The sequence below is a fragment of the Camelus dromedarius genome, chromosome 25 (assembly GCF_036321535.1).
Source record: "Camelus dromedarius isolate mCamDro1 chromosome 25, mCamDro1.pat, whole genome shotgun sequence".
In the NCBI taxonomy this organism is placed as follows: domain Eukaryota; kingdom Metazoa; phylum Chordata; class Mammalia; order Artiodactyla; family Camelidae; genus Camelus; species Camelus dromedarius.
Genome location: NC_087460.1, coordinates 20,410,483 through 20,426,662, shown reverse-complemented (window position 1 = coordinate 20,426,662; position 16,180 = coordinate 20,410,483). Strand labels below are relative to the sequence as shown.

Here is a 16,180-nt window from a genome sequence, read left to right as displayed (position 1 = left end):
AGATCAGACACCAAGAAAATGTAATATACACCCACAGTCAATAGCTGAATTCATCTTTCCCAAGCCTAGGCAGCGTATCAAAGTAATTAGGTCACTTACAAATATTTCTGATGCTAATTCTCTGGAGCTAAAACCCTGTACACATTAGTGAGTGCCTTACATGGTAACAGCCTATGGTCTTCAGGCAGGAGAAACAAACAAAACATAAAAAAAAAAAAACCCAAGTTAAATGGCACGAGGCATGCAAATTTCTCTCTGCGCTGCAGGGGAGGCCTCAGTTTAAATCAGAACTGAGAGAGAGGTGCTGGGATCTTCAACAGGCAAGATATGTTGAATTTTGGTCTATTAAGGGTTATGAGTTTATCTAGGTTTACAAATGAGGAAATAAGATTTTATTTTATGTTTTATTTAAGAGAAATACAGCTCAGATTGTTTCAAGGCACTGTTCTAAGCACTTGGTGACTATTAAATGATCCATGCCTTGTGACAATGTTATGAGGTAGGTAACACTCCCTACGTGTTACAGATGAGGAAACGGAGACACAGAAAGGTTTTAAGTGACCTGCTTGAGGCCACACAGCTGTCAGCAGCTGAGGCGGGATTCAAACCTACAGGGTCTGGCTCTTGAGTCTGTCCTCCTGACCACCAGGTTATGGTGCGTTACTCTCTGTTTTGTTTTGTTTTTTTTAAGCCCCATAAAACAACCGCTGTGTCTTCAAGATCTGACCTTTCCATTTCTCTCACACCCACACTAAATGGGATCTTTGTGTACACTGTGACCTCCAAGCACCTGACTTTGCCAAATTTCCTGGTTCATATCAACACTCTGTTAAACCCAGTCTCCGATTCTGTTACCCTGTTGTCCTGTCGGCACTGCTGAATTGCTGGTCCCACTCCAAGTTTGCTCCTTCTCTTTCTTGGCTTCCAGGCCACTGAGTAATGCTGGAGAGGCTGCTGGCTGGTCCCACTGTCTTTGACCTGGGCCCTCAGAATCTTGGTCACAAGGCACCACAAGAGCTAATCTTCTCCACTGTCCTCAAATTCAAAGCCCCCCCCCCCACCTTGAGGATAGTCCACTGGCCTCTTGGGGGTCAAACTAACACACCCTGCACCAACCCTCTCTACAGGGCAGTCTCCCCATATCTCACTCACTCAGCAACTTCCAGACTCTCTGCCCGACTCCTCCATTTCTGCTACCAACAGGAAATTCATCCTCAGCCAGACCTCATCCTCCAGACCGCGGCTCCATCTTTGAGCTTGCTCTTTTCCCCTTTACCTCATGATGAGTAACAGTCATTTATTTATCTTAATCCTCTTTCTCAACTGCTAGTTTCCTCTTTGAATTCACTGCAGTGCCTTGTACACAGCATATGTGCAATATAATAGATTCAGTTTAATGCGAGCATCCAGCTTTACTGAGATAGTTTGCTATATAATGTCCAAGGTTAACTGGTTCCACCTTCTAAATGGTGACCATCTTCATAAGCTCCCCACCCCCACCCTCTTAAGCCCAGTGGCTCTCACGACACTGGTCTCTCTTCTCCTTTCTCGTCTCAGACACATCACCGTGTTCCCCTTCTGATTATGCTTGTATTCGCTAGGGCTCAGTCCTCGGCTCTCTTCCTGCTCCTACGCATTCTATTTTGGCAATATTAATCACACCTTAATTTCACCTGCCTAATATCTCCAAATGGATGTCTTGCAAATGCCATAAACTGAGCAATACAAAGGTCACCTGGTCAGCAACTCTAACTCCCTCCCCTCATCTGCCATCTCCATGTCAGGAAACTGAGGCTGACAGGGTTCTATTAAAGTGCCTGCCGTGTCTGGGGTCGCCTAGCTGGGAAGCGATGGCACTGAGATCTGAACTCATCTCTTTTAATATTGAAAGCCTTCATCCTTAATCAATAGCCCATAATGTCTCTAGAATATTCCATTTTTGTTTTAGATATCTTTACCTGGATATCTCAGTAGTCCTTTAAATTCATATGTCTAAATCCAATTAATTTTTTTCTCCCTCCAAATATACTGTCCTGTTCCCTTACAGTTTGGTAAATGGAACACCAGCTGCTACCTGAGCCAAGCTAGGAGCTGTACATGACTCACTCCTGACACCTGACACGGCCCCAGAGACCTCTCTCCCTTGTCCCAGGACCTCACCCTCTCACACCGGGACCACTGCAGTTGCTCACTAACCATGGACCCTGCTGCGTCTGCTTTTCCTTTTATCTGACTCATTTTTCTAAAACCCACGGATGTATAATCATGTCACTTCCATGCTTTAATTAAGTGCCTCTGAGGCCAAGGCAGTGTTAAGCTTATGGAAAGTTTGAAATAACATGGGAAAATACCTACGTTTAATCCTACAAAACAGGATGCAGACTGACCATACATTATGCTACTGAAAATGTTTTTTAAAAAAAAAAAATCAGCTGAGAAAAACAAGCTGGAATGTTCTGTATCAAAGCAGTTCTCTCTGGGGGCGGAGCCAGGAGTGATTTTGTATTCTTTAGGTTTTGTTGCACGTTCTTGATTTTCTATGAGGATTATTCATTTTTTATTAAGACTTAAAAAAAATCTTTTAAAAAAGTTTCCATTGCTTTCAAGAGAAAAAAACACGATCTAGGCACACAAACCCACTGAACTTTTGTCTTTTGCTTCCATTTTCTTTTTAAGCCCCTTCTACCCCCACACTCATTTCTCTAGCCCTTCTAGCCTCTATTATGAGGCCAGAAAACCCCTAAACATGGCAGCCACCCTCTTATTTCTGCTGCTCACACTTGCCCTCAGCCCAGACGCATTCCTCTTCCCCACCTCCCTTTTCCCGTCTATTCTGGACCACAAGCACCGCCCACTCTTCCTTCAAGCCCAATTCCGCTGCTTTTCAGCAGCCTGCCCCTCACCAGCCCTCCTCCACGACAGCTGTTTCCTCATCTGTGTTTCCCAAGGACAGACTGCACCACAACAGCGTGATTTGCTGACGCCTTTTTCTCCTCTGGAGACTGAAACTATGGGGAAGGCTTGGCTTGTTCATTTCTGCTTCCAGAACCTAGGAGAGTGAGCCTGCACACTGAATTTTTTGAGTGAACGATGGTTAGTTTTCTCACATATAGTCTCTCTGGAGTTCACTTTTTCTCATTTCTCTTTCTTGTATCTTTCTAACATACTAAACAGAGTCACCACAACATAAAGAAGTTCTGGGTTCCCCATAAAGAAAAGCCATCCTCAATACTTTCATGAACTATCCACGTGGTTAGTGCGGAAACTTTTCCATTACCCTACACATCATTTTAAAACACCTACAACCTCACTTGGAGCTTTCATTATGATATTAGCAACAATGAAAGACTGACTAGTGAAAACTGGATAAATTCTTTCCTTGTGTTGCCTTTCACCTTCTTGGAATTAAAGCTGATTTGGCAAAAGAAGAAATAATGAAGGAGTAATTTACTATTTGCCCTCAAATCTAACAAGAACTCAACAGGTGTCCCCTTATTTTTCAAGAAGTGAACCAAAAGAGATTTAAAGCTTTATTTTAAAAAAGAACTTGTAGTCCATCATAAGAATTGGATAACCAAGGTAAGCATTATGTTTCAACTCCCAGGAAACTTTGATAACTCATATTACACCCTATAAAATTAATCAACAATTTTAAGAATTACAATTAGTGAGGAGAAATTGAAGGGAAAAGAGGAACAGTGAGTTAACTTGGATTACAGCACTGGTTTTCTGTTTGTAATTTACTTGCAGTTTACTTCTGAATGTGATCATCTGTCATTCTTTTCCCTAGGAGATGATTATGTTTCTTAATTTTTGAGTATGTTCAAAAGTAGTAAACCCTCAAGACTTACATAAAAATATAAGTAAAATGGCAATGAAAAAGCCACAAATAAGCAGGAAACAAACATTTAAGTTTTAAAAAAATATATAAAATATTTGTTTCTATAAATCTCTACATTGTGGACAACACCATCATCTATTCCCCCCACTTCTTTACATAATTGCTTTCATTTTTGATGAAATGAAAGATTAACTGTTAGAAAAATCTGTTTCTTTTATATTCTTGATAAAGCTGTTATTGTTAGAGTTTTAATACATTGCTACTTCAAGCTTATGTTGCCAGTAACAGATTTGTTACTTATATAAATGTTAGTCTTAAAAAGTGCACATCCATACACTTATATTTAGCTTGCTGTATGAAATGCAGAAGGAAATACTTTGAATCAATCTCAGAAAAAAATCTACCAGTGCAACTCATTAAATATAACCTAGATATTAAAAAGGCTCATAAAAACTGCGCAGAGGTTTTCATTTCCATGGCATAATCAGTGTGTGCAGCAGTCCACGTCAGTGCATCTCTGCTAAAGCTTAACCACTGACACCTACAAATCTGAGAAAAGACAACTATTTTTAGTGAAATTCATTCTAATCCATTTTGACCCATTTACATGAGTCTCCTAATAAAGTTTAAGCTACTTATGATAACCCAAATTTGTCATGCCAAACAGTAACTGTTATCCCCTGATGCCCTGGAGTACCCATGCCTGAGCGGACACATGCATGCACACTATGATAGTCCCTGGTCCCTAACTTTCCTGTAATTTATGGGCTTTAGTATGTTTCCTTATGATAACACCTTCCTTTTAGTAGATTTCAATCTTGTAATCTGCTGTAATACCTGATTAGCCTTAATTTAAAGATACTGTTAACACTCTGCGGTTGAGACCAAAAGGCATCATAAGGTGCTAAAATTCTTCTTCGATTCCGAGGTTCTTAAAGAACATCTGCTTACTTTGAGGTGTCTGGCTATATTCTAGATCACTGGTGGTGCAAAACGTTTAAACACTGGCAAAGTGCTGCTTTGCTAAGGCATAGCAGAGTCAATAATTGCAGTGAGGTAGGTCTTCTGTATCTCTTACATGGCAAAAATAACAATATTCTGCATTCACCACTGAAAGAGATCCTTGATCAAAATACGTCAGGTAATCAGAGAAACAATTACACAAACAGATTATTTTCAAGCCAGTACTCAATCATTAATAATGACTGTTCAGGATATACTTTAATATGTGTCTACTTTCTACAACCATCTTTGCAATTCTGTTCTACGCCTACTTTCCAGCCCCCAGCTCTGGTAGGCAATTTAGGAAATGCCCATTAGATTTAATTCTGGCTTAAACGGAACTTACTATGACTATTCTGATGTAAATCTCTATAGTGAGTTATATAAAGATTGAAGTAACTTTTTTCAGCTGTCTACATAGTGAAACTCAAAATATTCCAGGAAGTCTTAGAAGTTCAGCACATTAGACAGCGTGAGAAACACCTGGTGATCTGAAGGGCTATGCTAACATAGGAATATACCTACATATAACAGCATAGAATTACTATGTTATTATCACTAAAAAGGGCCTTAAGATCAGACTCCATTTATATTTTTTAAAGAATTTTAGCATCCTTTAATTAAGGAGTTTAAATGATTTGTTCAACATCACACTGCTGGTTAGTGGACAAACCAGAAGTAGAATCAAGATTTCCTGGTTCCAATAGTTTGGTCCACTGTACATTACTAACTTCTTGATTTTTTTAAGTTTACTTTTTGTTTTTAATTGCGGTAAAACAGACAACATAAAATTTACCATCTTAACACTGTTCACATTTACCTTTGCATTTGGGAACAAGGAAAGGCAATGTAACAGCATCAGAGCAGCAAAGGCAAACACTTTGTCACCCAGTAGAAATTAAATCCTAATACTCCTTCTCAGATGAGAGACACGTGGGGTTTGGATCAGTAGCTCTGCAGAGAAAATTTCCTTTTTCTTCCCACATACAGCACGTGCCAACCACTGCTTAAACGCCCATTTAGGAGAAAGAGAGCTGTACCATTCTGCATTTCACTAGCTTAACAGGAAAGCCCTATCAAGTCTCTGCCAAACCACGTAAGACCCATTTAAGAAAATGTGTATATAATAATACACAACAGGGGTAAAAAGAGGAGGCACCCAGCAACTACAGGCATCAGCACCAATGAAAGTATTTCCCTTAATAAGAATACTGTTTCATAAATACTTGCTGGGGGCATCATCCCAACTGTAAAAGGACAGATGTGAGTCTTGAGTTCCTTGGTTCTAAACTTCTCTTCTGTTCACCACGATTCAAGCTCAGAGACGCTAACATCCACTACTATATGAAGATGCAAAGAGAGTCACTCTGCAAAAGTCCTGTTTCCTTACTGTTTCAGATAATGTTACCAAGTATGACTCACTTTCTCCCACCCACTTCCTTATTTAAACTTTCTCTGCTTGAGAGTCGGCATTTAAAATTAATTCACTAACTAGAAGAAAAAAGACCACTGGCTCCTTGGCTATTTGCGATTTTTTTTCAGGATCACTGTAAACGGAACCATAGGACAGATTTCAGTTTGAAGTTCTGTCCACGCCAGTTGATCATTTTCTACTCTAACATTCTAGCTTCAGCCTTTTTTTCATTCCTGCCTGTGTTAATGCCAATTAAGACACAGCACCATAAAAAATCCTCACTGTGTTTAGGACTTGGATTTGTCACTTACACATTTTCCTATAACGGACCAATTTTCAATTCTCCTACACAGACTGTTATTTATAATCGAAAAGAGACTAAATAACAGGCAATTTTTTCTTATCTTCAGAAATGTAACCAGCTTTCCATTCCAGGGAACTCTGACAATGCTTATACTGCACCTTTGATCCAAGAACGTGTCCCGTGTGTTATCTTGCTCGTTATAGGGTGCTATGAAATAGAGTTTTCAAACCACAGTGGCAGAGGCAGTGCTCCCTCCTTTACCTTCATCTCATGGTGCTGGTCCAGCTGGTCCAGCTCCAGGGGACTCTCTCCGTTTTCCCTCTCCTGCACCTTGGTTTCTGCGTCTGCCCTTCCTTCTCCCAGGGGGAGCGCTGGGCCGACGCCCGGGGTCCTGTCATCAGCGTTTCCATCGCAGTGATTTGCCGTGGGTGATGCAGGTCCCGTGGTTGTTTCTTCTCTTTCTCCATTCACTAAGCTGGTATCGGGCGAGGGTTCCGAAGTTTGAATAGGAGTTTCTGCGCTGAGAGCGGCTGCTTTATCCTCTTCACATTCCATCTGGTTTTGTGCTGCTATTATGCCGTTAGCCACACGAGTCTGTACACCCTGAGCTTGATCTGGATTATGTCCCTGCTTCCGGGGTGAGCACTGGGAGAGGAGCTTTTGCTGAGGTGTGGTTGTCAATCCGTGCCTTCCTGGGGTTCTAGGAACATTGAGGTTCACAGCAGGATCTTTTTTCAAATCACTGTAATTTGATAATGGGCTAAAAGATAAAACACAAAGGAAGTATGAAAATGTTGGCATGGACAAGTTCTAGAATAAAAACAAATTTATGCCAGCTGTTTAGGGATATTTAGTGAAGACATTGTTTTCCCTCTGTTGGCTTTAGAGACATGGATGAGAATATTCCAGAGCAGTTCTTAGTATTCTGGGATGCACTTCACAATCAGATAAACATTTACATACAGATGCTAAGCCTGAGCTTTACCTACAGGTCTGGGAATATTTCCTTGGGCTGCTTATCAATATGGCTAATTAGTAAAGACTTAGATGTGAAAAATATATTTAATAAAGCCGTCTTTTCTCAAGATTTTTACTTTCTTAAAAATTTTAAAAACAAGTATAGTCAGCCCTCAATTTATGAACAGGTTAGAAACCAAAGGTTATTTTTGTTTGGAAAGCAGAACACATTTCTCAAAAGCTTTGTTACATGTGTGGCCACAGCCTCCTAACTGCTCTCTCTGCTTCCATGCTGATCCCCTCCAATCTGTTCTTTTTTAAGTTGGGCACAGAGGTCAAACTCTGAGGGCTTCCCCAAACACTCAATCTAGCATCCTGATCATAGTCTACAAGATTCTATCCCATTTTTCTTTAAAATCCTTGTTATTACCTGACGTCATATATACTCCTAACAGTACAAAGGAATTTAACTGCCAAAATGGAACAATGCTCCTAAGGAAGTATTTATATAGTACTTGAATGTAGGGTTCCAGGGAGGAGACACAGAACTCTGGGCTGCAGTCTTGAAGAGATTCTTATGACCCGATGAGGGGAAAAATTAAAACAGACTAATACTCTCTGATGGTACAGAACGTGCCGGTCTTCTCCGCTTTATCCCCACCTCTCAGCACAGAGCTTGAAATGTGACAGTGCTCAATAAATACTCCGCGAACAATAAATAATGAATGGCGGTGATGACAGTAATTCAGCAATGGCAGCTAACACTAAGTGCCAGAAGCTACGCTAAGCCTTTACACTGATGATCTTGTTTCACACTCATAGTAATTCCAAACTAAAGGGCCCCCCCTTATACAGAGAAATTGAGGCTTAGAAACTTACATAAAGTGGCCAATGTCACACAGCTAACAATGCTAAAGCCAGTGTTCACACCAAGAAGTCTGACTCTAAACCCCGTGGTCTTAACCCCACATTATAATACACTGGAATGGGAAAGATGGAGTGAGGAGCAGGTGATCAGGCTGCACACGAAACGCGGGAGGAAAGTCCAGGGCTGGCATCTTCCTCAGCATGGGCAGCGGTCACGGGGTGAGGGCTCCTGAGGGGCGCGGGGGGGAGGCACAGCGGCAAGGTCCATGGGCAGGGCTGAGATGCGCCCTCACCCCCTTCACTGCACTCCTCCCAGACACTGCTGGTCTGGACTGCAGAATGCGCAGGGAATGATGACTGACCGTGAGAAAGTAATAAAGGACGGGGAAGGGCACCGTGAAGTTCACCACCACCGGAAGGGAAGGGAAGGTAGGGGAAAATGTCATATAAAAGTTGGAGGTTGTCAGTATAAGTAAATCTCACACTGTATCTGACTCCTGATATCTGACTTCTAGGAGAGTATATTTTAGGCCTGATTTCCCCGAAAGCCCTTGAAGATTTAAATGAAACTGTCCTCCTTTCCCTGGCCACATCCGTGTCCAACAATACAGTGGAAAGATGCTCAGCAGATTCTCTGAACCAAACGTTGGGCTTACTTTTGGATCTGGGGAAAAGGCCGCTTTGGATGAGAAGCAGGGGTTTCCTGTAGTAAGTGCACCCAGGGGCAATGCGTAGCGGGGTGGGGGGGAGGTTAGTGAAAGCAGTGGCTGAATCAATACGGAGCAGATTCCTGTGGGTGACAAACCATGAGGAGAAACAGTTGGCCTTGCAGGGTCCTGGGGAAAAAAACAACGTTCAGTTTTGTGGGAAAATGTTATTTACTTCTCTCTAAAATCCTGAAGTCTGTCATAGGTCAAAGATACTAGTTTCTCTTACTCTCAAAAAAAAAAAAAAAAAAAAAAAGGAATAAGAAACCACAGTAAAAAATAAATACACAAAATTCACTTGCTTCAAATACATCCTCCAAATCACTCTTGATAAAACAGAGTTACTTAGATTATTGCAAAGAGTAAACTGTGACACATGGTTAGGTTTTAACAGTGCCGTATGGTAATGGTCTTCTGTAACTCCACTGCAACAGACATTGGTTCTTTCTGTCAAATTACTGTAGTAACTCAGAGCCTGCCAAATCTCCCTCTGCTCCACAAAGTGCTCGATCAGGCTGTACCAACTGGGGCAAAACCCTACAGCTACACTGTAGGCACACAGACATCACAACAGGAAATACACATTTCCCATTAATGTCCTACAGACCCAACGCAACACTAACCCATTCAAACACTCTTCAGGGCCTGCTCCTACAGGAAATACCGCATTAAAAACATATAATTATTTTTCAAGTTGGCAGTGGATTCTGCTGTAAGTAACATCCCTTTACCAGACTAGCCCAAATGCTCACATTTACATCCTATCTGCACTTAGAACAAGTTTGCTTAAAATGTCACACATTTACAGCACACCCCTCCTTAGATCCAACCTTCAAACTCTGCATCAGAAAATGACTTGCAATCTGTTAACTCTGAAAGAGTAAAAGAAAACTGGTATTAACAGGTAGGAAAACTGTACATTTTGTGTATGGAGAGGAGGTTACCAAAATGGTGAGGATCAGAGGACTCAGTCTTTGGAATACTGACCCATTCAGGGCTTCCCAAAGCCACCCCCACATCTTAGGACCCAGGCTCGGGTGTGCACTATGCATAGGGGTCAGGGCTCAGCCCCTCGTTACATCATGCAGTCACTGGAGATGGCCCTGGGAATCTGCAAACATGTGCCACTGAATCAACTTGCCATGAGAAATAAAAAAAAATTTAAGTGGAAATAAATCATTCTAGTAAAGATGACTATCATTTAACGTAGCAAAGGTATTAAAAATCCTACTTCAGAGGAAATGCTGAAGTTGACAGATGTATGACTCAGGTTCCCATAATGGACTAAAGAATGAAAAATGAAGTCAGGCTTCTGAACTACTTTTCACCAGAACTTGTTCCTAAATATAGTCTCATAAAGGAGGGTCACTGCAGTGGTGGAGCTGGTCACAATTTCCAGAAGATTTTAAAGTATTTCCAAGCTATGATCCAGTACATAAATAACTCCTTATTCTGCAAATAATGAAATCACCCATTGGGAAACCCATCCCCAAGTACCATGCTAGAATGAATGGAAACATTTGGCTTCAAGGATGAAAGTAAAGTTATGTATGTGGTTTAATTACATACAGACTTTTGGTGACACATGAAAATAAAATCCTTCTGATGAAAAAATTTAAAAATTGTATTTAAGTCAGTGACGAGAATTCTAAGAAGAAACAATTGAGGGTCATGTATAGAAGAGCAACCTCGGTAAGTTTGCTTTTTATCTTTAAGTGAGAAACATACGTTTCACCTACCTTTTGTGAAACATTAGGACTAAAGAATATAACATTGCATCTAATAAATACAAACTGAAATTTAGCATGAATTTTGCTGTTGCCTGTCTCTCTTCACAAAACCTAGGATACGGGGAGAGGGGTAAACGGACTGAATGGACACAGAAGACCCACGTTAAATAAAATGGGTCCTAAAGAAGACACAGGACAGGCCCACAGAAGTTATATTCAAGCACAAAGAGCGAGAAACAAAGAGGCAGGGACAAGCTCTTGCCTTTCCAACCCAGGTACCTATCGATCACCAGAGTGACTCCAAGGGGTGATAACATGCAGACAGAGTGACATATACAGGGGAAGCCAGACAGAGCACATCCAGGGATCTGCACAGCACATGTGTGATGAGAGGGCTGGGCCACAGTAATGGGCGATGGTAATATGTAATAAATGACAATTCATATTAGGGCAAAATTAGCATTTAAGAAAGTCACTCTTTCTAAAGGTCTACCAAACTAATGGAGTAAAACACTATATATTTTTTAATTTTCATATCTATAACTATCGTATTTTTCAAAAACCAGTTTTCTTCTCCCTTCTGCCTTCTCCCAGTGTAAGTTAGCTCTTACCTGCCTCCTTCAAAGCGACTGATGAGATCTGATACCTTACTGGGTTTTTCTTTTGAGACACAAGAAGCAGAGGCAGGTTTAACTTCCTCCATCCTTGGTTTTGCACTAGATAAAGCTTTATGCCTGGGGGTTTGGTGTATGTTGGACGAAGGTGAATTCTGCAGATGAAATGGCTTTGGAGGCACTGTAGAAAAAGAATTAATAGAATTCAGCATTTCACTGATATTTGTTCCTTAACAAAAAAAATATTCTGGTGCCCTGGGTGTAAAAGTTTTTCTCGCATCACCAAACTTTTGTAAAGGGGTCTGTCACATTTGTACTGAACTTTAACCAAGGGACTTTTATCTATCTTGGACATTTTCTCTGTGTCCTGTGGAAATCCCATCTCCGAGATTCACGTGGTACTTTCAATTCTAAGTGATTTAAAACATGGCTTCACTAAACATCTATGGATCCATATGCATGGCTGCAGCATGCCAAACTCTGTTAGCGATAACACAGTAGTTACCTACCTAAACAGAAAAAAGCAAGTGATAAATTTGAAACTAATTCCTAGAGAGGCACTGCTTGCTACAAAAGACTTTCTAATAACAGAGAGATAACAGACACACCAGAATTCAGAGCTAGTAGGTTAGACATAAAAGCCAACAAAACAACAAACAACAGTAGTATAACGTTGTATTACTATCGCACCCTCCCATTTAACAGAAGCACCTCATCTCTTTTGATCACACATGAAACGTTTCCTTTGCAGTCCTCGGAGGTACGTATCGTTACTTGCCTCCTATGTCTGTGAAGGCTTAGATCTTAAGTGAGGGGCCTGAAGCAACAAGGCTGATCCCATGTTACGCCTGGTACTGACACTCTGCCCCGCCCCCCGCCTGGTTATTACCTCTGTTCCTCACTGTAAATCTGCAGAAGGGGGTTACAGAAGTTCAGTAGCTGACTGGTATTAATATACCCCAAGTCATTTGCTGACTATTAAGTCCTCCACTCAATAGAATAGGAACAGATCATTTCCAAAATACTAAAAAATCTACAGATTTCCTCTAATGGATGAGAAATTCCATAGATGAGAAAACATAAGTGCTTAACCAATACAAGAATCACTTCAATTTTGAAAACTAGTATCATTTTTCTCTTCGATTAACATTCTGGGTAGAAGAAAAATACCTACACGTTATATATTCTATCACCAGTTGTAAACAAATCCAAAGAATCATCTCATTTTTTTTTTTTTAAACCCTTCTCCTAACTTCTGGAAAAAGGATGACGAATCACGTCTTCTTCTAATTACATGCTCCATTTTCTCAGAGCCGGGTACCCTGGATTTCAGTAATCTCGTCTCTTCTATAATAAGCTCAGCTCGCTGACAGTCGCTGGATGCTCACTGGCCTAGATTTCACCATTTCTGTGCCAGTTATCAATTCTTACAGAGAGAGGGAAAAAAATCTCACAAAGAGCTACAGGTGTAACAATGTACATTTTTCCTTTTCAACACAGACAAGAAGAAAATTCCAGTTAAAAAAAAATGACATGCTTTTTTAAAGTGAAAATGATACTATGTTCCAAGATATACTTGGGGTTGGGGGAGGCTAATTTAGTATCCATGGGAAAGAAAGGGCCTTATACAAGTGTGATATTTGTTAATTTTAAGGAAAAATTTCCTGTGTAGGACAACCATATACCAAAACAGTAAACCAGGACAATAACCCACTAAAAAAAAAAGTTTTAACATTTGGAATAATTTCAATATTCCTAACTAGAATATTCAAAGAAGGAAGTTAACATGTTCTTTACAATTCTGTGTGTAAAGGCTGTTATAAAATAATTCCTCCAGCTAATCTAGAGTTTACTCAGTGAACGTTCCTTCTTTATCATTGTTATTTTCTTTTACTATATCCTTATTTACTATTATTATTTCAGACACTGTTGATTGAAGGATGGAAATAAAATAGTCTGTTACCAGCCAGTCAGTCTCTCAGAGATGACTCTCCCATCTCAATTATGCCTCTCTCATTAAAATGTTTCACAGCACTGTGCATCTTCTCTACAGTGCTTACAATAAATTATCATGATAAGCAGTAATAAGTAGTATTAAATAATAGACCAGCCATGAAAGTATTAAATACACTATAGACATAAAGGTTTCTCTGAAACAAGGCTGGAGTCCTGTGAGGGTAAGGAATGTTTGTTTTGACCACAACCATATTCACAGTAACTTCCTGCACAGTGCTTGGCAAATTCGTAGAATACCTGAAGGAACTAATTAATTAACACGTCAGCAAGGAGCTCATATTCTAACAGGGAGACAGTTTAAAGATGCTGATAAAGCTGAGCATCAAGTACATGGTTACTTTAGAAGCAGAGAGGAGGCTTCTGTTTCAGCAAGGGAGACAACCCAACGTGTACATTTACTGGTTTACTATACATTTGAATAAAAGAACACAAATACTACATGCATAAGACAAAAATCTCGAGGGTCAGGAATGGCCAAAGTGTCAAAACCACTGTCTTCGAGGAAGACAGCGCGTACTTTGCTGAAAAGATAACTGATGAGTGAAAATGATTCTTGTCTCCCTCATCATTTCTGATTTTCCTTTTACATCTGATTTCCAAATGCTTTCTGGACACCTTCTAGGTGTCCTATCAGCACCTCCAGGTCATTATACCTAAAACTCAACGTAGTACTTCTTCCCCCTGCAGCCCAAAGGATGTCAACAGAAAAAATAGGGTTCAATCTCACCAGTAACTGAAGAAATACAAATTAAGTCCACAATATGATACTCCTTCAGCCCCATCAGATTAACGAAAATTTCAAAATCTAACAATACGAAGTGTCACTGAGGCTATGAAGTGATGCGAACTTACACATTTTTGAGAGGGAGTATAAAGTAATGCAACCATTAGGAAATACATATATATATATATATATATGCAGAATATACATATCCTAGAGAAATTCTTAAATATCTACACAGGTTTTTTTTTTTAATGTTTACTTTCTCATGGATCCAACAAATATTTATTGAATACCAATTAAGTTCTATGCACTTAACCACGTTAATGAATAAAGGGAAAGATAAGAAACAAAAAAATATAAGTAAACCATGTATCAGAAGGTATTAAATGCTGGGAGAAAAAAGGGGAGAGGGGCTAAAAAAACAAGATAGAAGGGATCTGGAGTGTAGGGAGTGGGGGGGAAGGGCAGACTGCAGTATTAAGTAAGGTGTTCAAAGGGGGCCTCTTTGAGAAGTGCAGATTTGAACAAGAATGAAAGCAGTGAAGGGAGTTACTTGGGGAAGAGCTCTCAGTCAGGTTGAGTGAAAGCTGGAGGCCAGCGGAGGGCGATGTGACGGGAGCCAAAGCGGCCGGCGGGCGGGCAGAGCAGGTATTGAGGTCAGAGGGAGGGATGATAATGCACACCGGTGGATAATGCAGACCGGTGGAGTACTGTAAGGAATTTGACTTTTGAGTGAAGGGGGAAGTTCCCCTAGAGTTCTGAGCTGAGGACGATGTGACATGGCTTAAATCCCAACAGCACCACGCTGGCTGCAGTTGAGAAGGAGGCAAGCAGGGTGGGAGCAGGGCAGAAACGGGGAGGAGTTAGGAGGTTACTGTGTATACGACAGTGCTTAGAGGGAGGCAGTGAAAACTAGTGAGACTTCAGGTATATTTTAAAAAGAAGTTTCCCTGCTAGATTAAATGTGAGGTATGAAAGAGAGAGGGATCGAGACTGACTCAGGCTTTTGGCCCGAACAGCCGGCAGGATGGAATTGGCAGTAACTGACACAACAAATAAAGCAGTTTCTGTAGAGAAGATTGGTAGTCGAGTTGTGGACGTGCTCAGCTGAAGACATCTAGCTGACTCTAAGTAAAATGGGCTCTATTGCAGGAAATCTTACAGACGGTAACCAGAACAAAAAATTGATTATTCAAAAATTTCCAAGTATGCAAAATAATGATTGGGAATGAAAAAGAAACTAATTGCCACTGTCAAATGAAAGAAAAACGCACAACAGAAGAGTTGTGCATTAAGTTTTATCCGGGGACTTTACTGAGAACTATAGCCAGGGAGACAGCCTCTCCGATGGCTCTGAAGAACTGTTCCAAAGAGGCAAGGGAGGAGTCAGGATAGAGAGAAACTTTTTTTTTTTTTTAACTGGAAAAAAACATGTAGTTAAGCATAAAAAGATTACTGCTAACCACAAAGAACAGACATTGCAAGTTAATGATTTTAGTGCTTTTCTATGTAGGGAAGATTCAAGAACCTGGGGTCATTGAAATTCTTCCTTAGATAGCCATCTGAACTCTGCAGGGGATGGTGCATCCGAAGCAAGGAGTGCTCTCTGGTTTTCTCCACTGAATTCCCCTCAGGGTACATAGTTGGTGGGCGACGGCGATAGCCATTGGCTTGACCCTTGTAGAACTGGAATCGCTAGCAAGCAACACTTTTTTTCTTTACATCAGTTGAAATTTGGGGATTACCAGGAGATTTCAATTGCTCTTATTTTACTTACTATGAAAAACAAGAGCCGGCTATATATTAACGCATTATAAATTTGTAACACATTACACTTTAAGAATGAAACATTACACATAGAATTATTTACTTAAGGCAGATGTGATGAATTACTCAACTGAGTAAACTGAGTATATTTACTAAATTATTTGAACAATAATGTGGCTTTCAAAGTTCATGAAACTTTTTTTAAACATTAAGGTTTAATGATTGAGAAGTGACAGT

The 16,180-nt window shown here is 40.4% G+C and overlaps 1 protein-coding gene across 7 annotated transcripts in view; it reads right to left on the bottom strand.

Moving 5' to 3' along the window:
- Positions 1-16,180, bottom strand: part of FGD4 (FYVE, RhoGEF and PH domain containing 4) — a 167,368-nt gene that overhangs the window by 41,548 nt on the left and 109,640 nt on the right. For 6 of the 7 annotated variants that reach the window (XM_031443819.2, XM_031443821.2, XM_031443822.2 and 3 more), the window contains 2 exons: positions 11,434-11,617; positions 6,823-7,321 (listed from right to left, as the gene is read on the bottom strand). In XM_031443819.2, coding sequence (XP_031299679.1) covers positions 6,823-7,321; positions 11,434-11,617 — 683 coding nt within the window. Of the gene's footprint in view, positions 1-6,822; positions 7,322-11,433; positions 11,618-15,704; positions 16,064-16,180 lie in introns of those variants that run through there. The other variant, XM_064479178.1, reaches the window with a different exon arrangement.